At 61.4% G+C, this 21613-nt stretch overlaps 2 protein-coding genes across 4 annotated transcripts in view; one reads left to right on the top strand and one right to left on the bottom strand.

Moving 5' to 3' along the window:
• Positions 1 to 9565, top strand: part of Cerk (ceramide kinase) — a 35477-nt gene extending 25912 nt beyond the window's left edge. For both annotated transcript variants that reach the window (XM_005379520.2, XM_005379519.2), the window contains 7 exons: positions 288 to 362; positions 1164 to 1316; positions 2129 to 2234; positions 3554 to 3630; positions 4328 to 4533; positions 5454 to 5662; positions 7391 to 9565. In XM_005379520.2, coding sequence (XP_005379577.1) covers positions 288 to 362; positions 1164 to 1316; positions 2129 to 2234; positions 3554 to 3630; positions 4328 to 4533; positions 5454 to 5662; positions 7391 to 7463 — 899 coding nt within the window. In that variant the 3' untranslated portion in view covers positions 7464 to 9565. The remainder of the gene's footprint in view (positions 1 to 287; positions 363 to 1163; positions 1317 to 2128; positions 2235 to 3553; positions 3631 to 4327; positions 4534 to 5453; positions 5663 to 7390) is intronic.
• A 1531-nt stretch (positions 9566 to 11096) lies between these two features.
• The window catches only part of Gramd4 (GRAM domain containing 4), a 53121-nt gene continuing 42604 nt past the window's right edge, over positions 11097 to 21613 (bottom strand). For both annotated transcript variants that reach the window (XM_005379513.2, XM_005379514.2), the window contains exons 11-19: positions 20897 to 20968; positions 20539 to 20582; positions 20362 to 20471; positions 17587 to 17741; positions 16121 to 16265; positions 15253 to 15346; positions 14730 to 14814; positions 13730 to 13798; positions 11097 to 13404 (exon numbers count right to left, since the gene is read on the bottom strand). In XM_005379513.2, coding sequence (XP_005379570.1) covers positions 13300 to 13404; positions 13730 to 13798; positions 14730 to 14814; positions 15253 to 15346; positions 16121 to 16265; positions 17587 to 17741; positions 20362 to 20471; positions 20539 to 20582; positions 20897 to 20968 — 879 coding nt within the window. In that variant the 3' untranslated portion in view covers positions 11097 to 13299. The remainder of the gene's footprint in view (positions 13405 to 13729; positions 13799 to 14729; positions 14815 to 15252; positions 15347 to 16120; positions 16266 to 17586; positions 17742 to 20361; positions 20472 to 20538; positions 20583 to 20896; positions 20969 to 21613) is intronic.

Below are 21613 nucleotides of genomic sequence, written 5' to 3'. Positions count from 1 at the left end.
TGATACTTATTTAGAGTATCAATCCCTGATGTCCGTCCCTAGGGAGGTATGTGGGTGTGTTTGTTTTATCTTGTGTCTTGGGGTCTGGCCCACAGTAGAGGTGCCTGTCTCTCCCACAGTGATCCTCCTGCCTCAGCCGCCCCAAGGGACAGCAGGTGTGCAGCACCAGGCTGCTGCTTCCTCCTCGTGTTCTCCGGGGCTGTGGAAGGGAGCACAGGGCACTCCCCTGCGCAGGGCGCCCTCTCCCGTGTGCCGCGTCGGGGCACTGAGTCCCGCGTTCCTTGCAGGCTCCACGGACTGCGTGTGCTACTCCACCGTGGGCACGAACGACGCGGAGACGTCGGCGCTGCACATCATCGTCGGTGGGTCCCGCCCCGTGCTGAGCCGCCAGTGCGGACCTGGCTCCGTCCACGTCCCGGCCTCCGCATTCTCACACCTGCTGCCCGCTCTCGGGGTGTGCCAGGCCCCTGCCCTGTCACCCTCCAGATGCCGTCCCCTTCCCAGTGTACTGGGTGGTTCTGCTGGATGCCCGCTGTCCCTGAGGGCAGGAAGCGACCCTCATCCTCTGCATGGTGGCCATGGCCGTGGCACAGGCTGTGACCCGGCTGACTCCTGTTGGCCTACTCTCCGGGCAGCGCCCGCCAGGCTGCGGCGAGATCACCCCTGAGGCAACAGACGGCCCAGCCCCAAGGGCTGACGGGCCCTGGGAGTTCCCGAGTCCCCGGGCGCACCCCCTTTACAGCGGATCGTGTCTTACCTGGCATCGCAGCAATGTTATGTTCAGAAGAGTTTGGATTTTGTTGTTGTTTGAGACAGGGTCTCACTATGAGGTTCAGGCTGGCCTCAGACTCACAGCAGTCCTCCTGCCTCAGCCTCCCGAGTGCTGGGATGACAGGAGTGTGCCACCACGCCCTGTAGGAGTTTGTATTTTTAAATGCTATGTACCTTTCTTTTACTGGCCAGGCCACCTCCTTTCAGTAGTGACCTTATGGCCTCAGGGTACATTCTTGTCCTGTCCCAAGAACAGCTTCCCAAGAATGTTTTGGAAGTTTCGGCCATGTTTTGTTGTTTGAATCAAAATCGGAGAGGGCCGGGGTGTGGGTGGTTGTGGGGCTCCGCCTCGGCCGTGCCCTGGGCGTGGCCCTCACTGGCGCTGCCCGCAGGGGACTCGCTGGCCATGGACGTGTCCTCCGTGCACCACAACAGCTCGCTGCTGCGGTACTCGGTGTCCCTGCTGGGCTACGGCTTCTACGGGGACCTGATCAAGGACAGCGAGAAGAAGCGGTGGATGGGGCTGGCCAGGTACGACTTCGCAGGTGAGTTGGCACGGCGGCCGCCTAGGCGGCGCTGACCATGTTGCAGGCGCCGTCCGACTTCACCCACAAGGGCCCTGCTCCCCTGCACGGGTGGCAGTGCTGCCACCCAGATCCTGTTCCTGGGACCCGAGCCCCAGTCACTTCACAGAGGCCCCGAGCCTCGGAGGTGGGTGGCGGCCTGAGAGGTCAGGTGCTGTGGCCCTGTCGGCTGTGGACACAGCAGCTGGAGTAGGAGCAGGGGACGCAGTCAGTCTCCTGGTCACTCGGAGCTGGCAGCGCGGTGGCAGTCAGTCCCGCTTCGCCCAGCACTGCCCTCCAGGCCAGGGAGCTTGGGCTTCATCCCTTACTGGCGTGGTGCCCCTTGGTGAGCCCTTCTGCCCCTGGGGTGCTCAGCGCACGGGAGCTCCTCCGGGCAGGCTGGGGCAGGCTCCGGCTCCTGTGCCGTGCTGCGCCCTCTGGGGGCCACAGGTCCGACTTCCTGGCCTTTAAATCCTGTGCAGGGCTCCATCCCCACTGCACAGCTGGACACCCCGGCCTGGCTGGACGTCTCTGGCTCTCAGCCTTGGCAGCCATCAGTGCCCCCATGCCTTGCCCCCGCCAAGTTCCTCATGCAGCAGGAAGTGACCGTGTGTGGGGAGGGCAAAGTCCCTGCGGCTCCCTTCTGATGGCAGTGGTGACATCAACCCCCAAGGGCCCTGCCCTCCCCACTCGCAGGCCGAGGCTCCCTGCACTCTCAGTGACGTCGGCCCTGGAGCGGCGGCGTGTGTGGCCCGCAGTGACCCTGTTTTTCTCCTGGCTGCGTTCTGTCCCAGGTGTCAAGACCTTCCTGTCGCATCACTACTACGAAGGGACGGTGTCCTTCCTGCCGGCGCAGCACACGGTGGGGTCGCCGCGGGACAAGAAGCCCTGCCGGGCAGGGTGAGCAGCTTCTCCGGTGTTTCTGTCGCCGGGGGCGGGGCCGCTCGGGCTCTGTTCCTGCACTGACGGCGCTGCAGATGCTGGCGCACCATGAGGAGGGCGCCGTGCGGGGCAGCCTGACCCAAGGATTCGGTGGTGGGGTGGGGTCCACGCAGGCCAGGACCCGGGTCAGCACTGGAGTGAGGCTGGCAGGCGCAGCACTGGCTCTTGCTGGGCTTCCCTCCCTTTCCTGGGTCAGCTGGACGGAGGGACATGGGAGAAAGGATGAGAGACGAACGCTGTGTCAGCAGCTGAATGCGTGGTGCGTGTGCACGTGCGTGTGTCAGGCTGAGCCAGGAAGGCCGAGCCCTGTCCTCGTGCCAGCAGAGACCCCGCCCCACTCCCACCCCAGCAGAGCCCCTGGCCCATTTTGCCCTTGCCCAGGAGGGACTCAGCTGCGGTCAGGAGGGCCCTGGCACAGCCCGTGTCCCTCAGAAAGCCAGGAGGGCGCGGCTAGTCCCAGCGCTAGGTCCTAGGGCAGAGCAGAGCCACACCAGGAGGGGTGCAGAGGAGGCTGAGGCAGAGCGGGCCCCTCGCAGGCCTGGCGTGCTGTGGCCCCCTCCGTGTACACGCAGGCACAGGTACGTACGTCAGGGAGCGCCCTGCACACAACGCAGAGCCAGCGCCATCGGACCCATTCAAACAGCCACCGCCAGCCTCACGCGTGGCATCCAGGCTGCGGGGCCGCACCAGTGGCAGTCCGCCTCCTGGCCACCTGTGGCTGGCCTGTGGCTCGGAGACGAGTGCGACCCGGTGAAGGACACAGCCCGTCCTTTCCTTGCCCTGGGTCCTCGCCCCTTCTTACACGCAGCACGCGAGCCCGTCAGAGCGCCCAGCGTTGCATCCGCATGCTCAGTTACCCACGGGCAGATTTGCTAGTGACCGGCAGGACCCACGCAGGACGCCGCTCTGGGCTCGGGGCTGAGTTCTGAGTGCCCCGGGGGGCCCCTTGCGTGTCACTGTTGGGAACAGGCACCCCTTCACTGCGCATGCCCTGGAGGACACGCATGCCCACCGTGGGCCGGTGCAGGTGGCCTCGTGACACACACGGTGTTTATAGACTTTAGAGAAGAACGTGGTGATTCCCGGGTGCAATTTTAAAAGTAAATCTAAGTTTGAAAGGTCAGTGTGTACCCTGAAGAAATATTTTACCTCAGCCTTTGGCATGGAAGCGTCCGTAGTATGAAAGGAATTGGAATACTTTCACAAAGACTGAGCACTTGGACTTCACCGCCAAATCCATTCATCAGAGAGAGGGTGACCGGGTTCTTGTCTTCCAGGTGCTTTGTGTGCAGGCAGAGCAAGCGCCAGCTGGAGGAGGAACAGAAGAAGGCTCTGTATGGCCTGGAGAGCACCGGTAATCCCCGCAGACGTGTCCGTGCGAGCCGGGCTCAGCGTGCTCTGCCGTGCATTGCCGCTTCCCGCCGCCCGCCTCTGCTCTCTCTTTCTCTGTGGCTCTGCGCATTCATGTTCGCTCCAGCTCTGGGCACCAGCAGCTCATTGCCGCTGAGCAACTCTGGCAAATGCAGATGTTTGTGCAAAGCCCTGCAGGCCATGCTCCAGCCGCTGCTGAGAGTTTCGGCCAGGGTCCCAGCCTCGTGCCCTGGAGCAGGGCTCAGCTGACCTTCTGTTCGGGCCGTGCCTGCCTGCGCGGGGCCTCCGTCCCCACAGACGGTGTCTGGCTAAGCAGGCCTGGCTTCCTGCCCACCAAACCTCAGTTATGGACACGAAACTTGAATTTCTTCATGTCACAAAACATTGTTTAGATCTTCTCCAGCTATTTAGAAGTCTGGGCACCCTTCCAGGCTGCTGGGCTGTTGCACACACACAGAGGGCTGCCACCCCAGTTCTGAGTCACTGTCCCTTGGAAGGAGCAGTGAGCACAGCTGGGCCTCCCGGGAGGTGACCCCTCGGGCGCAGCACTCCGTGTCCCTGCCTGGGCTGGGGCTGCTGAGGGTCAGTCTGGAGAGAGCCAGGAGAGGGGTGCAGGTGGAGGGAGGGGACGTCTGCCCGTCTTGCCGGCGTGACGTCTGCCTGCTTCCTCTCGGCTTCAGAGGAGGTGGAGGAGTGGCAGGTCATCTGCGGGAAGTTTCTGGCCATCAATGCCGCCAACATGTCCTGTGCGTGTCCACGGAGCCCCAGCGGGCTGTCCCCAGCTGCCCACCTAGGAGATGGGGCTTCTGACCTCATCCTCATCCGGAAGTGCTCCCGATTGGACTTCCTGAGGTTCCTCGTCAGGCTCACAAACCAGTGCGATCAGGTACGCCCCTCCGGTCTCTGGTGCTTGAGCACTGCCCACTTAGGTGGTGTAGGGGTCATAGTTTCTCTGGGAGGGAGGGAGGAACAGAAGGAGGGAGGGAGGGAGAGAGGAATCCCTTGGTTTTTATATCACTGATGTTAAACTCCTGGTCATAGTTTCACTCCTTGTCAAAATACATTAAGTAGTACAGCGCTTGCCTGTACTGTCACAGGTGGAGCACACCTGTGATCTCAGCACTGGGAGGCGGAGGCAGGCTTGCTTGAGTTCACGGTTAGCCCCAACTACACACTGAGACCCGTCTCAAAAAGAACAACAAAAAGCCAGAAATCCTGCGCGTGGAGAGCAAGAGCTGCGAGCGCTCCCGCGTAGCCTCCTCTCTGCCCTGGCCCTTCCTGCTTGGTGCGCGCACGGGGTCGGGGGTTCTTGTTGCGCTCGCAGATCATGTTGTCTTGAGGCCTCCAGAAGTGGGCTCCGTTCAGACTCCATCCAGTCCTCCGACATCCCTTTGTCCCCTCGGGGAGGACCTGAGTCTTACCAGACTGGCAGGCTGGGATGTTTGTCACAGCCTCTACTTTTAGCAAAAACATCTTTTAACTTCGATTATATGTAAGACCTCACCCAGAGGTCTTTATGTAGCTTTTTAAATAATGCTTTTAAAAGGGTAGAGAATTGTGACCATCCCTGCTAATCACCAGAACTCCCAAGAAGTGCCCGTGCTGGTGTCAGAGTCGTCTGAGGCCTGGGAGCACTGCGCCCCTCCCTCGTCCTCTGGCCACTGCCAGGGTGGCTCTGGTTGCTGCCTGGTGTCGGAGAGCCGCAGGCTCTCAGAGGAGGAGGCCCAGCTGCCCCGGTACAGTCAGCATGGGGTGGGCTGTCGGCAGCCTCCGGGGTCAGCTTCCCCTTGTGCTCTCTCCTCCCAGTTTGACTTCACTTTTGTTGAAGTTTACCGCGTCAAGAGATTCCAGTTCACCTCGAAGCACATGGAGGACGAGGACAGTGACCTTGCGGAACGGGGCAAGCAGCGACTCGGGCAGATCTGCACCGACAGCCCCTCCTGCTGCTGCCCGGCCAGCGGCAGCTCCTGGAACTGCGATGGGGAGGTGCTGCACAGCCCCTCTGTCGAGGTCAGGTGAGTGGGGACCCCAGAGTGCGCCGGGCACAGTGTCACCGTAAATGCGCTCCTCCTGCTTGCCAGATGTTGAAGATGGTCTTTCTCAGGTTTGGGAAGAGACAGGGTGTGGATTTGGGTGCACTGTTTCCCAGATACTGTGCCCAGGATTTGAAGCCCCCCGCCGTTACCTTTCCTTGCCACGCCATGCCCAGGGCTGTTGTTGGTCTCTGCCCTGGCACTTTTTTTCTCTCTTGCTAAGTTCAAAGCAAACACAGAGCATGTGCATAGTCCTCCTGTTCCACTGAGCCCACCAGCAGACATGGTACCTGGTCATGCCTGGGACACAGGACCACGATGACCCCTGGAGGCAGCGGGGACACTTGGGTGCCGAGGCCCTGAAGCCTGGGGCCCTCAGGAGCTGGGGTGGCGCAGTAGGGGTGAGCCCCCAGAGGTGGGAGCCCCTTGTCGGGTGAAGTGGGCCCCATGCACTCAGCCACCTCACGTATTAGAGGGTGGTTCAGAGCTGCTCTGGGCCAGCACACGGGGCTAACACGGGACCCTGTGCCCCCGGCACCCTGGAGCACCAGGTCCGCTTTTGTGGCTGCCTTCGGAGCGCAGGAGTTTGTCTTCCCGGACAAGGCTTGGCCTTGGCAACCTGCAGTACCTCCGAGTGTGGTGCACACCCAGATGGTCTCGTGCCTGGCGAGGGTTCCCTCCCTGTGGAGAGACCCCAGCAGCAGGAGCTCTGAGTCGGGGCTGGGTGTGAGAGCCCCTGAGCCTGGGGAGCAGCGTGCAGCCCTGGAAGGGTCTGTGCCGTGGGCGGGTGTCTGAGATGGAGGCGCTCCTGGTGAGAGTGCCGAGGAAGCTCGACCGGAAGTGGTGGGACCTCCGCTGTCTCAGCCACGGGCACAGCGCTGCGTCGCCCCACTTCCAGTGTCCACCATTAGCACCCAAGTGACGCACACAGAGAGGCAGGAGGCCTCCGGGGCTCCGCGAGTCTGGGGTCCGCGTGCTCCCTTTGCTTCTGGCCCATGTGGCAGGAGCGCCCGGCCTCTCTCAGTGCTGTGGACCTGCAGAGGCCCAGGGAGCCCTGCAGGCCCACTGTCAGTGCACGCAGGGCCGGTCCTTTCAGCTTGGTTTACTGCTATTATCTTGAGGCACAGGAGATTAAACCCAGGGGTGTTACTCAGCTGCACTATGTCTCCTCCTTCATTCAAGGCAGTCTTGCTAAGTTCCCCAGGTAGGACTGGAATTGAGATCCTCCTGCCTCAGTCTCCCTCAGTGCTGGGATTGTAGGCCTCCACCACCATGCCTGGCTTGTGTATAACTGAAGAGATAGCATGCTTTCAAAATTCAGACAGGCATTGTTGAGCTTGTGCGTCTTGAATAAGGGACATGAACAGGGATGTACGACAGGGATGCCCTGCATGGAAAGGGGGCCCTGTCGGCTCCAACCCAGCACAGCCCTGACCCGCTCCTCTGTCCTGGGCTCTGCTGGCATCAGGCCTCGTGTTTCTTGACTAAACCTGTCCTGCACATCTCCGTGTGTGGAGTTGCCCTGCATTACTCCCCCAGGGCCCAGTGGGCTTGGTGCTTAGGGGGAAGCTGAGGCAGTCAGGTGCATGTGCAAGGGATTTACCAGTGTGCTCCAATCGGATGCCCTTGGAGGGGTCACCACATCCCAGGGCAAGGCCAGCTTGGAGTGGGGCGCGTGTTGAGCTGATGCCTGGCACTTTTTCTGCGCAGGGTCCACTGCCAGCTGGTCCGACTCTTTGCCCGAGGAATCGAGGAGAACCCTAAGCAGGAATCAGACAGCTGAGGAGCTGCTACACCTCATCCACCTCACACCAGGGAAGTGTGAAAATTATTTCAGAGAATTACTACAGACCAATTATGTGGATATATACATTTACATTTAGAAATTTATTTTTGATAGGTAAATCTTGGTTTTAGGAAAAATACCCTTGTCAACAGTTTTGTGCACATCTCTGTCATCCAGAGTTTCTGGGAATCTGAGCTGCGTCTCACATAACTTATTCTCCGCAGGCAGCGCTTGCTGATTTGGGGACATTGGCTTCTTAGATTGTAACAATCCCGACAACGCAGGTCGAAAGCAGCCCTTTAGTGGCTCTATTGCAATAATTTTAGAGACATCATAATATGAGCACTGCTCAAAAATCAGGTCACCCCATCTGGACACAAGGTAACTAGCGTGTCGTTCTGACCCACCGTGCAGAACTTGTGCCTGGAACTCGGAGTGCGTCTGGCAAGCTGATGGCTCTTCGGCTTCACCTTCGTGTCCGTCCTCCTCTGTGCTCAGGGTGTCGCTGTGCGACCCTCGCGGTGTGGCGCAGCCCTAGTGCAGTGTCGGCCTGAGGACAGTGGCACGTTGGGAGCCCCGCCACTGAGAGGCACGGGTGATACGTGATCTTTACGATCTCTGTGCCGGCTTCCGGCACAGCGGCGAGGGCGGTGGTGGCAGCGGCGGCAGGGGCATCTGCCCGACAATCCAGCAGGGAGCAACTCAGGCGCTCTGCTCTCCGGGGCGGGGCTCTGCAGACAGGCAGTCTGTCCAACCAGGCTGAATCCCGATGGCTCACGCTGACAGTGTGGTAACACAGCTGGGCTGTGTGGGGGAACAAACGCAGCTGGCTTTCGACAGGCAGGAAATTCACAGGGGGTGAAGTACGTGGACTTCACACCGAAGACCCCTGTCTTCATGGGGCCCCGGCGGTGTCCTGTTCCAGCAGGATTGCTTTGGCACAGGCCCTGACCTCTGTCCTCCAGTCTAGAGTTTTGACTTTTGTTTATTTATTGGAAGTTTTGTCCTCGGCAATCTGAAGAGCATAAACGGTGTCTTTGCTTTGTTTTGTCTCTGCACTCTGGGGGACACTTGGTTCCTGCTCAGCCTTGGGTAGGGGCCGGGGCTTCCCCAGGCCTCGTGTGGCAGTGGGTGGCCCTTAGCTGGGTGCCCGGCTTTACTTTGTTTTCAGGCTGTGTCTGATAAGATGTGTGTGAAGTAGTTTTATTTGAAATACAAGAATGTGCCGCTTAAACCTGACCCGTGAGGAACAGAGGCTGTCACTGAATAGGGTCTCGTGCGTGGCTGCAGGTTGAGGGTCCACACGGGGTCCCCTAGTCGCTATAGCAATTGACAGTAGCTATTTTTAGATTTCTTGCATTGATTTATATCATAAAAGCATATATGACATTTCCTGTGTCATCATTCAGTCCCACCCAGACAAAAAGGCAGCTTTCCAGGTGGCTTCTAAGTGGACCACGTTTGCACGGGTCATCGTGTGAGCGGGACGGCTGAAGAGGTGGTGGTGGAGTGAAAGTCTTGGTAGAAAGAGTGAACACACTGCTCCTTCCACTCGCGTCTGTTCCTGCTTGGGAGAAGCCGAGCATTGGACTGGCAGTTCTTGCTGGGGCAGGGAACTCTGTGCCCAGCAGGCAGCAGGCCTGGTGCACGCTTGGGGCATGCCCTCCTGGAGTCCCACCTGGGCTGACAGCCTGGCACCTGCTGCCCTCAGGGTGTGCCAGCATCCTCGGCGACCTCAGACCAAAGACCCAGGTGAGAGACGCTCTGGAGCTGCTGCTCAGTCGGAGGCAACGTGGAGAACCGAAGGGTTTGAACTGTTTCAGGCTCCTCGAGAGCATCTGACGCCAGAAGGCCCTGGGACGGGGGCTGGAGGAAGGCGGTGGCGGGATGGGGTCTTGTGGAGGGCTGGGCTGTGTGGCCAGCCATCACGTGTGTGCCGGGGCCCAGCAGTGGGCAGTGCTGAACAGCGGCTCCTGTGCCGGAGATGCTGGGGGAAGAGGGCTCGTGTCTCTAATCTTGCTGGTCTCAAGATTAGAATACAACGTATTTGCTCTGGTATGTTTGCGAAGACAAAAATAAAGTACTTTGGGCAGAATTTAGCATTTTTTCTTTCTTTCATGAATTCACATTGTTTTCAAGGCAGAATATTGGGGGCTGGGTATTAGCTCAGCGGCACAGCGCCTGCCTGGCAAGCGCAAGGTCATGAGTTTGATTCCCGGTACTGGAAAACAAAAAACAAAAAAAACATGAGAACAAAGTGAGCAAAGGTCACTACACCTCCTGTCCCCCACTCCCGCCTCCCCTTGCTGGTTGCCCCACTGTAACATCTCAGGTAGCCCTGCTGCTTTTCTGGGGGTTAAATTCTCCAAGGCCAAGTTGGGCACTGGGGGTCCTGCAGCCTGTCTGAGGGAGTCACCCAGTGCAGCATGCCACTTCCCTGGTGCGGCTGGTCTCCAGCCAGCAGGACCCTCAGGGTCGGGTGTGTGAACCTGGCAGGGAGCACCTGTCGCTGGCTCATGTTGTGCCCTTCCTCACTACCCCAATTTGCTCTTGGGAAGCAGTGTGGGGTCAGGCAGTACTGGGCCTGCGTCTGGCTGTGGTACCCAGCAGTCATGCAGACCACTGGGCTAAGAGTGAGTAGAGAGAAGGTGTGCCCAAGGGCAGAGGAGATGGGGGCTAGGCTGTGGCATGTGGGCACAGCAAGACTGCACTCAAGAGGGGCTGAGGATGTGTCTTCTAGTTTCCCAACAACCTTCATCCCATCTCTGCTATATCCTAGCAAGGAGGACAGTGCCTGCTATAGCTGGTTGGATGGCTGGGTGGGTGGGTTGGTGGATGGGTGAGTGGACAGGATCTATGTATGTATGTATGTATGGAAGGGGGTGGATGATGGGTGTGTGGGTGGAGGGAGGATGAGTGGGTGGGTGGATGAGTGGACAGGATGGATGGATGCGTGGGTGGATGGGTGGACGGATGGGTAGGTGGGTGGACGGATGGGTGGACAGGGATGGACAGGTGGGTAATGGATGGGTAGATGATGGATGTATAGCGGCATAGATGATGAATGAAAGCTGAGTAGATGGATGGAAGGTACAAATGTCCAGCCTTACCTGGCTACACACCTGAGGTTTCCACCTGGCTCCAGCTCCCTTCCTGGGGTGGGGCAGGTCTCTGCCTCTTGGGGGCTCTCGGGGGTTGGAACATAGAAGTCAGGTACTATCAGTGTGTCCCCCATAGCCCTGTGCTCGATCCCAGGGGATCCGGAGACCAGGAAGGTCCTGCATCCCTTTGTCCAGGGTCTGGGTCAGCCAAGCCACTGCTGTCACCAGGAACTCTCTGCCCAGTGACCTGACAGGCAGGACACCATGACTGCTGGGGCCCCTGTCCCAGCCCCATGGCACTAGCTGTCGTCCAAGTCACACCCCACCGGTGCCCGCCTCGCCCTGCTGCCCGCACCCTCTCACCATCTGGCCTCCACTGCTGCCCAGCACCCCCTCCAAACCTTCACCCGCCCCGGCTCAAGGTGGCTGCAGGGACCCCAGGAACAACAGGATATGGGGGTCCCCTGGGGCCTGGGGCTGCCCAGCCTGCTCCGGCCACCCACAGCCTGCCAAGAAAGCAGAGGGACTGAGCCTTAGCACAAAGCATTTTAGGTTTATTTAAATAAAAATTATAATTTATACAAGACTTTTTTTTTTTTTTAAACAAGGTTTTCTTAAAAAATGTGACAAGGGTTTTTTCATCAGTTCTCCATACAGTACAATCCTTTTGCTGAACAAAAGTTAACACCAGGAACGATTATGTACAGATCCAAAATAGACTCAAGCTTCAGACATACAAAATTTAACATTCGTTCTAGTTCAGTGATTAGTCATAGAAATTAAATACCTGCCCAGATTTACACCTCCACAGAACGGCAGTCTCTGACAGGCGCAAGACCTGTGCAGGGCCCCCAGGCTCCACAGCAGGACCTGCTACCGCCTGCCTGTGCAACTTGGGGTGACGCCAGCCTCCCCACACTGGGTGGCTGTGCCCAGCAGGCCGTGGCCAGTCTTCATCGCCCTTCTCTGAGAAAGGGACTCAAACTGAAACAGGCGGCCTGAAGAAGCCCCGTCCGCCCAGGCGCTCCCCGGGGTGCTTGCGGACAGCTTCACCGTGTGTTGCAGGAAGTGCTCCCTGAGCACACGTTCCCAGCACCCGCCCTGGGCACCGCCAGGGCCAGGGGAGAGGTCTGACCATCACTCATGGGCATCACCCACACAGCCTCCCCTCGGGGTCCTCCTGGGTCCTGCCCAGCCCTGTGCACTTGACAGTGGGTCTACTACCAGGCTGAGCCACGCCAGGGGCTCTGCTTGGAACGGTGGCAGCCTGGAGTGGCCTGTGCGCCTGACCGGGCTGGCTGTGCCCTGTCCCCGCACCAGGTGCGACCCTGCGGCCCCCAGGGAGGGGGTCACCAGCCCACACCCCAGTCTCACTCCCAAGCCTGCCAAGGAGAATTCAGAGCAAAGGTAAAAATACATTTGAAAAATGATACAAAAATAAGAAAAACAGCTTGCTCTCTGTAAAAAATATAATCTGTTTCTCCAAAAAACAATCTCAGTGACACCTGAAAGACCCGGGACAAGCTGACGAACTGGAGACCGCTTGGAAGGCGTGCAGACTGCCTGTGGCCGCAGCCTTCGGAGGCCAGCCTGTCCCAGGACTCGATGTCGGCTGCTTTTCATTTCAAATCCACGTGCAGACCACGCCCCGGGGTAGACCAAGCCTGGGAGACACACCCGCAGCCGCCTCTACCAGAGCAGGAGTTCGTCCAAGCCAGTGTGCGCCGCCCGCGGGGGCGGCCTAGGGGGCTTTGTGCTGGGCCACGCACTGATACTGTCCAGCGTCGCGGGCGCAGGGCGGCCCTGCCCCACGTCGGGATGTGCTCACAGCCACCCGCTATGGAAGACGGTCCTCCCAGGGGCCCCTGACGGCCCCACAGGCAGAGAGGGCACCTGCAGCCTGGGCCTCTATGGGCCACAAAGCCCTGGCCACCCCGGCCACCCCAGCCTGTGCCTACCTGTGTGGCTGCGGCCCGGAGGCCAAGTCTGGCCTGACTGTTGATTTTCTCCTGACGGCAGCCACAGCTCAGCACCCCGAAGCCCTCCGGACGCCCTCCAGGGCCCCTCCGGGGAGCAGTGTTAGGGAGCTGTGCTTCACCCTCAGGCCACTCTACCCTTCCTGTCACCAAGCACAGGCCATGGCAGTGATGGGGCGGCCCCCAGACGCCCAGGCTCACTGCTCCCACGACCACAGCCCTGTCCCTGGGCTGGGCTCTGGAGCTCCAAGGACAAGCGCAGCTGCAGGTCAGCTCGAGGGAGAGCCCCTGGCCACTTCTGGGCAGCTGGTGCGGGGGCCCAGGGCCACTCCTTCCTGCCCCCAGCGGGAGGGGACATGGACGCACTCGGTGATGGCTTTGGTGGGAAGCTTCAGACCTCTGCTAAGCAGGGGTCGCGGGGTCGTGAGAGCCTCCCGGGTGGCCGGTGCCAGTCAGTACCCAGGTGGACCAGAGAACGAGGCGCTATGCTTAGCAGGCCCGGTCAGCGAGGCCTCACATGTCATCCTTCTGATGAACCCTGCAGACCCTCTGCCCAGCCATGTCCACTGAGCGCCACCTGTGCCTGCCAGGGGCAGTGGCTCCTCCTCATGGGCCCCAGCCAGGGGCGATGGGCTCTGCAAATGCGGCCAACCCAACAGAAACCACCAGGTAGGGGATTATTGCAAAAGGTCACGAGGAGGGCCACTCTGTCCCACAACCGTGTTAGAAAGTGCCGGCGGCCTCCAGGGGTCGGTACTAGCTGTCTCCGCCCGAGGCTGCTGCAGATGTGATCTTCAAATACTGGCTGAAAATGGTCTCGAAGGCCTCATCTCTGTGCACCATGGCACCAAACACCAGCGGCTAGGGGGAAACGCTGTCTGTGAGCGCACAGTCCCTGGCCAGGCTGGGGCCAAGACAGTGACCCCCAGGCCGAGCACCCATCAGCTGGACAGGGTCCCACCCTGAAGGCTCAGAAAAACTGAGGCAAGAGATGGGGAACCTGGGCTACAGGTTCAGCTGCCTCTTTCCTGAGTGTCCACCTGCCCTGTGATGCTATAGCCCCCAAGGGCTGTGGTCACTGCACGCAGGTTGGATGCGGCAGTCTGAAGCCACAGCCCGCCCCAGGTACAGCCAGAGCAAAGCCCCCAGCCCACCCGGACCAGGTGCAGCCGCCCCTGCCACTTACTTTCTGGGTGGACGGTGTGGACACGGCAATACCCATGCCTGAGCCTGGGAGGACAGACAGGACCTTGTACTGAAAGACAACAGCAGTGTCACCACTGCCCCCACACAGGGCTGCACCAGCTCCCTGAGGACCCAGGGCATCTCCTCCACCCAGCACACCCATGGCGAGACCCAGGGGGCTGGCCAGCCCCAGCCAGGGGCCTAGGGCCTGCGGGTGTCTCCTGACTGCAGACTGAGAAATGGGACCTGCCATGGCCGGTCCTGCGCCAGGCAGGGAGGCGGGCCGCTAAGGCACTGCACGTGGGGGATGGGCCAGGCTTGAGTCCCGGTGGGCAGTCACCCCGAGGCTCTGGCCTCAGCTGTGCAGCTTCCCACTGGCCGCAGTGACCGTGACAGCCACGGGGCTGGAAGCCAACACGCCGACAAGGGACTGATCCCCCAGCCGGCGACCCTGGCCAGGGTGCTGGAGCCAGGAAGGAGCGGGTGGCCGCACTGAGGGCTCACCCCGACCCTCTTCCGTCCCAGACAGTGAGCCCTCCACCCTGAGTCCCGGCCACACCTGTGCCCAGGCCAGCTGCACAAGCCCATGCTGACCCACGAGGCCTGCCAGGGAGCTGCGCTCAGTGGACACAGCGTCCACGCGCCTCCCTGGCATCCGTGCCCAGGGCAGGAGCTCGGCTTCTCCAGGGTGTCAGAGATGGGGCACCAGCAGTGTGGGCAGAGCGGGCACAGGTGCTCCCTTCCAGTTGCCCTGCAGGGCATGTGGACCTCAAGGCCCACTCCCTGCCTGCTGCACTCGGGGAGCAGGGCAGGCGCTGGCCACCGGGGTCAGGGAGGCTGAGGCGGAGTGGGTGTGGCCGAGGGCCGTGGAGACTCGGACAGAGCTGAGGCTTGGTCCGGAGACCTCCCAAAGGGAACGTGAGAGCGCCTGCAGGTCTGGGGTCCCCGCACAGAACCCCACACCAGGAGGGGTGATAGGAATGCAGGGACTGGGGACCCACCTTCTGGATGTCTGTGATGTCTGCCAGCTTGATGACTTTGTTCCTCTTTGAAGACCCGGATTTGGAGCTTTCGAAGCATAAGTAGCTACATGGGGAGGAAACACAGGGCACAATCTACCCCCGAGCCTAGTGGGCATCTGGCTCAGGCCCAGGGGCATCAGTGACCCCCTCCCCATGAGGCCCAGCACCACCGAGTGCCGGAGAGCCCTGCTCCGTGCTCTGCCCAAGGCTGTCACGCCAGGCAAGAGATGCAGGCGCCCCTGGGCCAGTCCCTTCCACGGCCAGAGGGAGCTGGGGCCTCGACCGCTGCTGCAGGTGGGGGGACAGACAGACCCACGTCCCAGCCCTGGGGGTGCGGGCAGCGAGGGTCAGCGTCACAGCCTGGCTAGCAGAGAAAAGGCAAAGCTGTTTGCAAAGCAAGGACTCGGGCCTTGGCCTGCACAGGCCGCTACATGGTCCCCGCCGGGCGAGGGCCCTCCTGCGCCTCCTGCCACCTCAGCCCCCGAGGGCCCGCCCCACTCACTTCTCCGTCACGTACAGCACCCCGTTCCTGATGTAGTCCGTGGGCATCTTCCGGTCTCGGTTTATCAGGCAGCAGCGCCAGCCGTTCTCACACACTGGGGAGAAAGCTGGACTTGAATTTCCTGCTGCTGCTGCAAAGCCCCGCCCCCTGCTGGGACACTGGTGCCCGTCGGCTCGGATCACCGCGCACACACGTCCATTGCGACCAGCAGAAAAAGCACACGGTGAGCGCCAGGGGGCCGTGCGCTCAGTGGCGAGTGCTGACCTGGCAGCACGGGCCCTGGGTCCACAGTGAGAGGAGGGTGGGCTGCAGGCGGAGGGGCGGCTGAGGGTGTCTGGAAGCCAGGCCTCCCTTGCATGTGACCTGCAGTCACCGCTGACAGTGGAAGCAAAGAAATCACAGGCAGCCTATGGCTTCCGATGTCACAGACCCCCAGGAGGAGGCTCCGGAAACAGCAGGGCCCAGCTGAAATCTCTGTGGCTGGTCACTGTCCACCGCAGCCTCCTTTCTGCGAGGACACCCGGCTCCCCAGACCCCTGTGACCAGACAGCCTTCATGTGTATAGAGGCTGGGATGCGCCCAGCGCGGTGGACAGGCTTCCGGCCTGCACCCGCAGGCAGCCCCGACACTGACGTGGGGCTCCGGTGGCCTGCTTCCTCTTGGAGCACACACTGGTGGGCTTCTGCTGTGGACCAGGCAGTGTGGGGACATCGCCTCCCCTCAGGGATGCCCCTGCTGCTGTCCCAAGGCCTTGGTTCCTGTGTGCTGCCCTTGGGAAGACCCCCCTGTGGGCTGCTTGAACTGCCATGTGGGTGTGGTCACCCTATGCACCCGCGCCCAGCGGGTCACAGACTCGTCACATACACACCTGCCAGCGGACGCTCGTTTTCCGTCAGGTTGAAGATTTCGTGGAAATTGCCCTTCTTGGAGCTGTGGAAGCGACCGGTGTCGTCATCCTTGCTCAGGCCGGCAGGTGCACTGGAGACGTAGCTCCGTGAAGCAGCCGTCTGCAGCTGCCAACAGCACACAGGGCCATCAGACTCGCAAGGAGCAGCTGGCCACGCTGGTGACAGGGGCATAGGGCGGAGGACGCACAAGGGCCTCCCTGCCCACTGCCGCTGCTGACACTCCTGCGAGCTCCACCCCAAATGTGGGGTGCAGCTCCCCCTGGCCCCTGCTGAGCCAGCCCTGAGCTGAGTCCCTCTGCTCCTGGGCTGGGCACCCTCCCCCAAGTGACGGCCCGACACTGCGCCCAGCACACTGAGCCTGAGCACGGGCTGCCAGCACGCGTTCTGTGGGAAAATCGACATTTCAGAATCCGAACTGGCCACAGCAGCAACCTCAGAAAACCAGCCACACACAGCAACGGCACCGCACCCGGTCACAGCAGGCCAAGAGGGCGCCACACCGTCACTGTACCTTGTCGTGCCCTGACGGCTGGCCGGGAGACCACAGACATGTGACCACCACAAAAGAAAAACGGGGAGTGCGTGACACAAGGCCATAAACGCAGGACCCTGAGCAGAGCTGGCACAGACACGCAGGCCCGCAGGACACGTCGGGGTGCGCAGCCTCCACCCCAGAAGGTCGCAGCCCTGCGCTCGCTCCCCGTGCTCTCCTGAGCCCTAGGAAGGTCCCCACCCAGATCCCGGGACCAAGGGCCTGGGCTGCCCACCTCTATGCACCCCAGGGTGATGCCACCTGCAGGATCAGAGCCCAGGGCTGGCCCTGGGAGCTGCTCCTGGCAGGGCGGTCTCATGGTTCCCAAAAGCTTTGTGGTCTAGGAACCTGAGTGTCCCACACCTGACCCAGAGGTTTGTTCCACTGACAGGGGCATCAAGGGGTCACTGGGCGGGGGGACACCTCCTTAGGACAGGCCCATGAAGATGTATTCCCACAGGACCCTCCTCTGGGAAGTCCTCTGAGACTTCCCCGATGGGGGTGCTGGGCTGGGACCTTTGACGCTCACCTAAGGAACCCCAAAGTAGGCCCTCTAGGCCCAACCACGTGCTATGTGCTATCTGGCCTTGATCCCCAAGGGCCACCATTAAGGACGGCGCTCGTGCTCATGGGGCGTCACTCTCAGGGCCTCCCGTGCCAGCTGCTGGCTCTCAGCGGGCACGGCCACACCGCCACCATGGCTGCCCTCCGTGGGGCTCAGGGCATCAGCAGGCCTCTTCGAGAGGGTGCCCGAGGGCTTCAGGCGGGGGCCCAGCAGATGGCGACGCAGGAGAGTCCGTGAGAGGGGCGCGGGCCGTGCTGTCTCTGAGAAGGCACGGGCCTGCGAATGAGCACAGCACAAGGAGCCCGCGGCTGGGGCCACGTGGTGCTCACCCTTCTCGACACGGACGCCCCCGCGCGCTCCTTCAGCTGGGGGTCGGTGGGGAGGCTCCTCCAGATGATGTAGGGCGTGTCGTACTTGGCTCGCAGCCGCGGGCAGCGCTTGAAGATGAAATCGATGAGGAAGAACTTGATGCCTGCGTAGAGCCCTGCAAGGGGAGGGAGGGTCATCGGGCCCTCGCTCTGCGGCCCAAGAAGGGTCCATCCACTCTGACCATCGCTCAGGCCCTCTGCTCCAGCACCTGCCTCTGAGGGCACCCCAAACCCACAGGGCAGGCGGGGCTGGCACCGCCGAGGGACCCTAACCCCAGCCTGGGACGGGCGCGTGCCCTGGTGGGGTCGGCACTGGGCAAGGACCCAGGCAGGCTCAGATCAAAACAGAAACCATCTTAAAAACAAAGGCGACCATGGAACACCACAAGCTGCCACCCCTCAGGGCAGCACACAGAAGCCTCTTGGGGCCTGAGCCCGACCTGCCACTCTGGGCCACGCCCTTCTCTGGCCAGAGTGGACAGGTGGCCTGAAGGATGACGAGACCCACAGCATCTCACAGCCCTGTCACCCCAAAGCCACACTGTCCACCAGCCCTGGTTTCCTAGTGCAGACTGGAGGAAGAGCCCAAGGAGAGACCGAGGGCCAGTCAGGCACTGCGGCCAAGGGCGGATGACGCAGTGTCCTGACGGCCAGGGTCCTGGGCTACACAGCCCCACGCAGATCCAGCCCCCCGCCGCAGCCAGCCCCGGCACACCGCGGAAGGCACTGCACGGGCCCTAGGCAGCAGCCAGAGGACGACGATGACCCTGGGTTTATGGTGACCTCTCTGTGCCTTTGTAATCTCAGCAAGGCCACCCCAGGTCTGCACACAGCCCTCTTCCTCCTGCCCTCCCGAGGCCCCGGCTCCTGCCGTCCCTCCTTAGGGCTTGATATCTCACCCCCAGCCTCCCGATGCAACACCCTCCTCAGGCTCCTCCCAGCAGCCCCTCCTCCCTAGGCTTGCCCCACACCCCCTGCAGGTCACCCTGGGCTCCCTTCTGCCTGTCTCCCCTCCCTCCCAACTGCAGCCCAGTGCAGCCTGCTGGCCAGCGGCTCCCACACCTGAGAACCCACTCCCCGCCCAGGGTCTCATCCCAACCCAGCCCCGCTTTCCTGGAGGCTCACCAGCCCCCAAATCTGGAATCCTCCGCCTGTGTCCTGTGCACACAGACCTGTGGCCAGGCGAGGACACTCCACACACCTTGCCATCCCAGAACCAAATGACTGATGCCCTGCAAGCCCACGTTGTGGCCCTGGACCCGGGCACCATCACCTGCCCCACAGGTCAGGGAAAGCCCGCAGTGTGTCTCTCACTCTCTGCCTGCACGCAGCCTATTCATCGCTCATCCGTGGCACTGCCTTTGAAGGGGTTGCAGAGCCCCATGCCACCGCCCTGCTCTCTCCTGCCAAGACCCTGGCCACGCCTCCCAGGCCACACCCACTTCTTCAGATCAGCCCGCCCCACCATAGGCCACACCCTCTCCCACTTCAGGCCACACCCACGACTGCCTAGGCCCTGCCCACTTCTCCCAGGCCACACCCACTTCTCCAGATCAGCCCGCCCCTACCATAAACCACACCCTCTCCCATCTCAGGCTATACCCATTCCTGCTCTGGCTAGTCTGGGAGCCCGGAAGTTGATAAACAGCCTGAGTGGTGTGAAAGGAACATGAGCAGTGATGAGAAAGGAAGCAGCACAGAGCCGTGCTGGGCAGTAAGGACAGGTCCGCAGGACGAGCCCGCAGAGCTCTGGACAGGGCCGGCTGTTCCAGGCTACCGCTCCTGCAAAGGCCCAGTCTCGGGGTCTCCCAGCCAAGGAGTGGAGGAGGAGGGCAGGGCAGCACCTCGTGGGGGCCAGCGCGTCTCCCTGACCACCTTCTAAGCGTGCCGCAAGGCTCTGCTCGCCTTGGACGGTGTGGGCGACCAGGTCTGAGCCTGGTGCATGTGCGGGTTGCCTTTTCCCCTTTCTCTCCTCCCGTGGCTCCCACAGCACACCCCTGCGTGCCGGAGCCCGCAGCCCAGCCACCTCCCACTGAGCGCTGATCCGGTGGTGAGAGGAGAGGAGGGAAGCCCACTGTCCCTGACCACGAACCCAGCAAGGGAGGATTTAGGTGGACGTGACCCTTGACCTCACGCCCCTTCGCTAACTCCTCAGCTGCCACTGGGCTCAAGGCACCTGACACCAGGCACCCAGGTTTCCACAGCCGTGACCCCCACCTCCACCACAAGCTTGACGCCCGCTGCTTGCACACAGGCCAACCCCCTCCTACAGCAGGAAGCTGGGGGCCCTTCCCGGCAAAGGTCACGCTCGACCTAAGAAACCATCTTCAGGGATAGGTATGGTGACAAGAGCCTGCGTTCTGGGAGGCTGAGGCAGGAGGGTCATAGCAAGTCTCTGTGCTGCTTCCTGTCTCATCACTCTGTATGTTCCTTCCTGCCTGGGTGACCTGGCGACTTAGTGAGACTGTCTCCCAATGAAAAATAGGGAAAAGGGCTGGAGAGGTCGCTCAGTGTGAGGGTCCTGGGTTCAAGCCCCAATACGGAGGGAGAGAGGGAGGGAGGAAAGGCAGGGAAGACAGAAAGAGCGTCATCGGCTCTAGAATTTGGTGGGCCTCATTTCTCCCAAGTCCAGACGAGAGTTAAGGCCCGGCCTCACGCCGGGCAGCGGCGGATGTGCGGCAGGTGCTCTGCCCCGTCGCCCTGCCCCAGCCCTGCTGAGCCCGGGCGCCCCCTTACCCACGGTGAGCCCCACCAGGCGGTAGGGGAAGAAGCAGGAGGCCAGGAAGGCGGCCCACAGCGCGATGTACAGCTTCTGCGTGGTCTCAGGCTGCACCCACATGAACAGGCTGGAAGGGAGATGGGGGTCAGGCGGGGCCCAGCGCTTTCACGGGGGCGGGCTGGGGGACCACTCACTTCTTGATCTTTTCCAGGATGTCCGCCATCTTGCCAAAGAGGTTCTGCGTGAAGAAGAATGACCACAGACTTGCGTGCCTGTTGGCCACACCGGACACCCAGAGGGCCCTGGGGCTGGGCAGGCCAGGAACGCAAATCCTGTGGCCACCCGGCCCTGTCTGGTCTAAATCAAGGCGACCATGCTCACAGGCCTGCGTCCTCCCGGCCTGGCCAGCAGGGGGCGCCCCGCCACGCGGCCTCCTCCACAGAGTTGCTGGAAATACCCAGCTAAGCACCGGCAGCGGATGGTGCAGGAGCCTGGCCTGGGGCTGCGGTGTGCCGCCCTGTGCCCCAGGGCTGGCGGAGCCTGACGCAATACCTGGGCTTTCTGGGCGACATCCAGCACCAGCTGGAACTTCTCGGACACGGTCAGGTCTTCCTTTGGAGGTTCCTTCAGTCAAAGGGGAAAGAGAATTTTCCACTGAAATTTAACAGTTTAGAGAAATTACTGATACAACAGCAAGAAGGCTCCCAGCCCCAGGGACCTGGGGGTCACTCTGCTGTCCCTGCATAGCCAGAGGGGAAGGGACACTCTCTGGGGACCCCGGGGGGAGGGGACGTTGCTGGGCCGAGACACCCCAACCCTCTCCCACAGCTCCCTTCACCTCCTGTCCCCAGTCAGGCCCCGGCAGGCAGCGAAACTGCAGCCCAGCCGGCCCGCTTGTCTGAGCTCATGCATCTCCCCACTCGTTCAGTGAGACCCTCCTGAGGCCTCCGGGTCCCAGAGCTGGGCAGACACAGGCCTGCTCCCTGTGACCCCTCCTCAAGACAGGCCACGGAGGCACCCCGTCTCCCTCTAGCCACACCCAGTAGTTCGGCCCCACAGGTTGGAGCCTCCTCTAGAGCCAACTTCTGTAAGCATGTTTGGCTGGGACCATGTCGCCTCTGTCACGGCTTCTCCACTACACTGCAAAGGCAGCGTGTAAATGAGCAGGCATAGAGGAGTTTCAATAAAGCTTTACTGACAAACCAGGCTGTGCATGAGCAGGCATGGCTGAATGTCAATAAAGCTTTATTGACAAACCAGGCAGTGGGT

This window comes from Chinchilla lanigera, unplaced genomic scaffold, assembly GCF_000276665.1.
Source record: "Chinchilla lanigera isolate Chin_1 unplaced genomic scaffold, ChiLan1.0 scaffold00012, whole genome shotgun sequence".
Taxonomy (NCBI): Eukaryota; Metazoa; Chordata; class Mammalia; order Rodentia; family Chinchillidae; genus Chinchilla; species Chinchilla lanigera.
The sequence above is the reverse complement of the archived record's forward strand: the minus strand, read 5'-3'. Positions and strand labels throughout refer to the sequence as shown.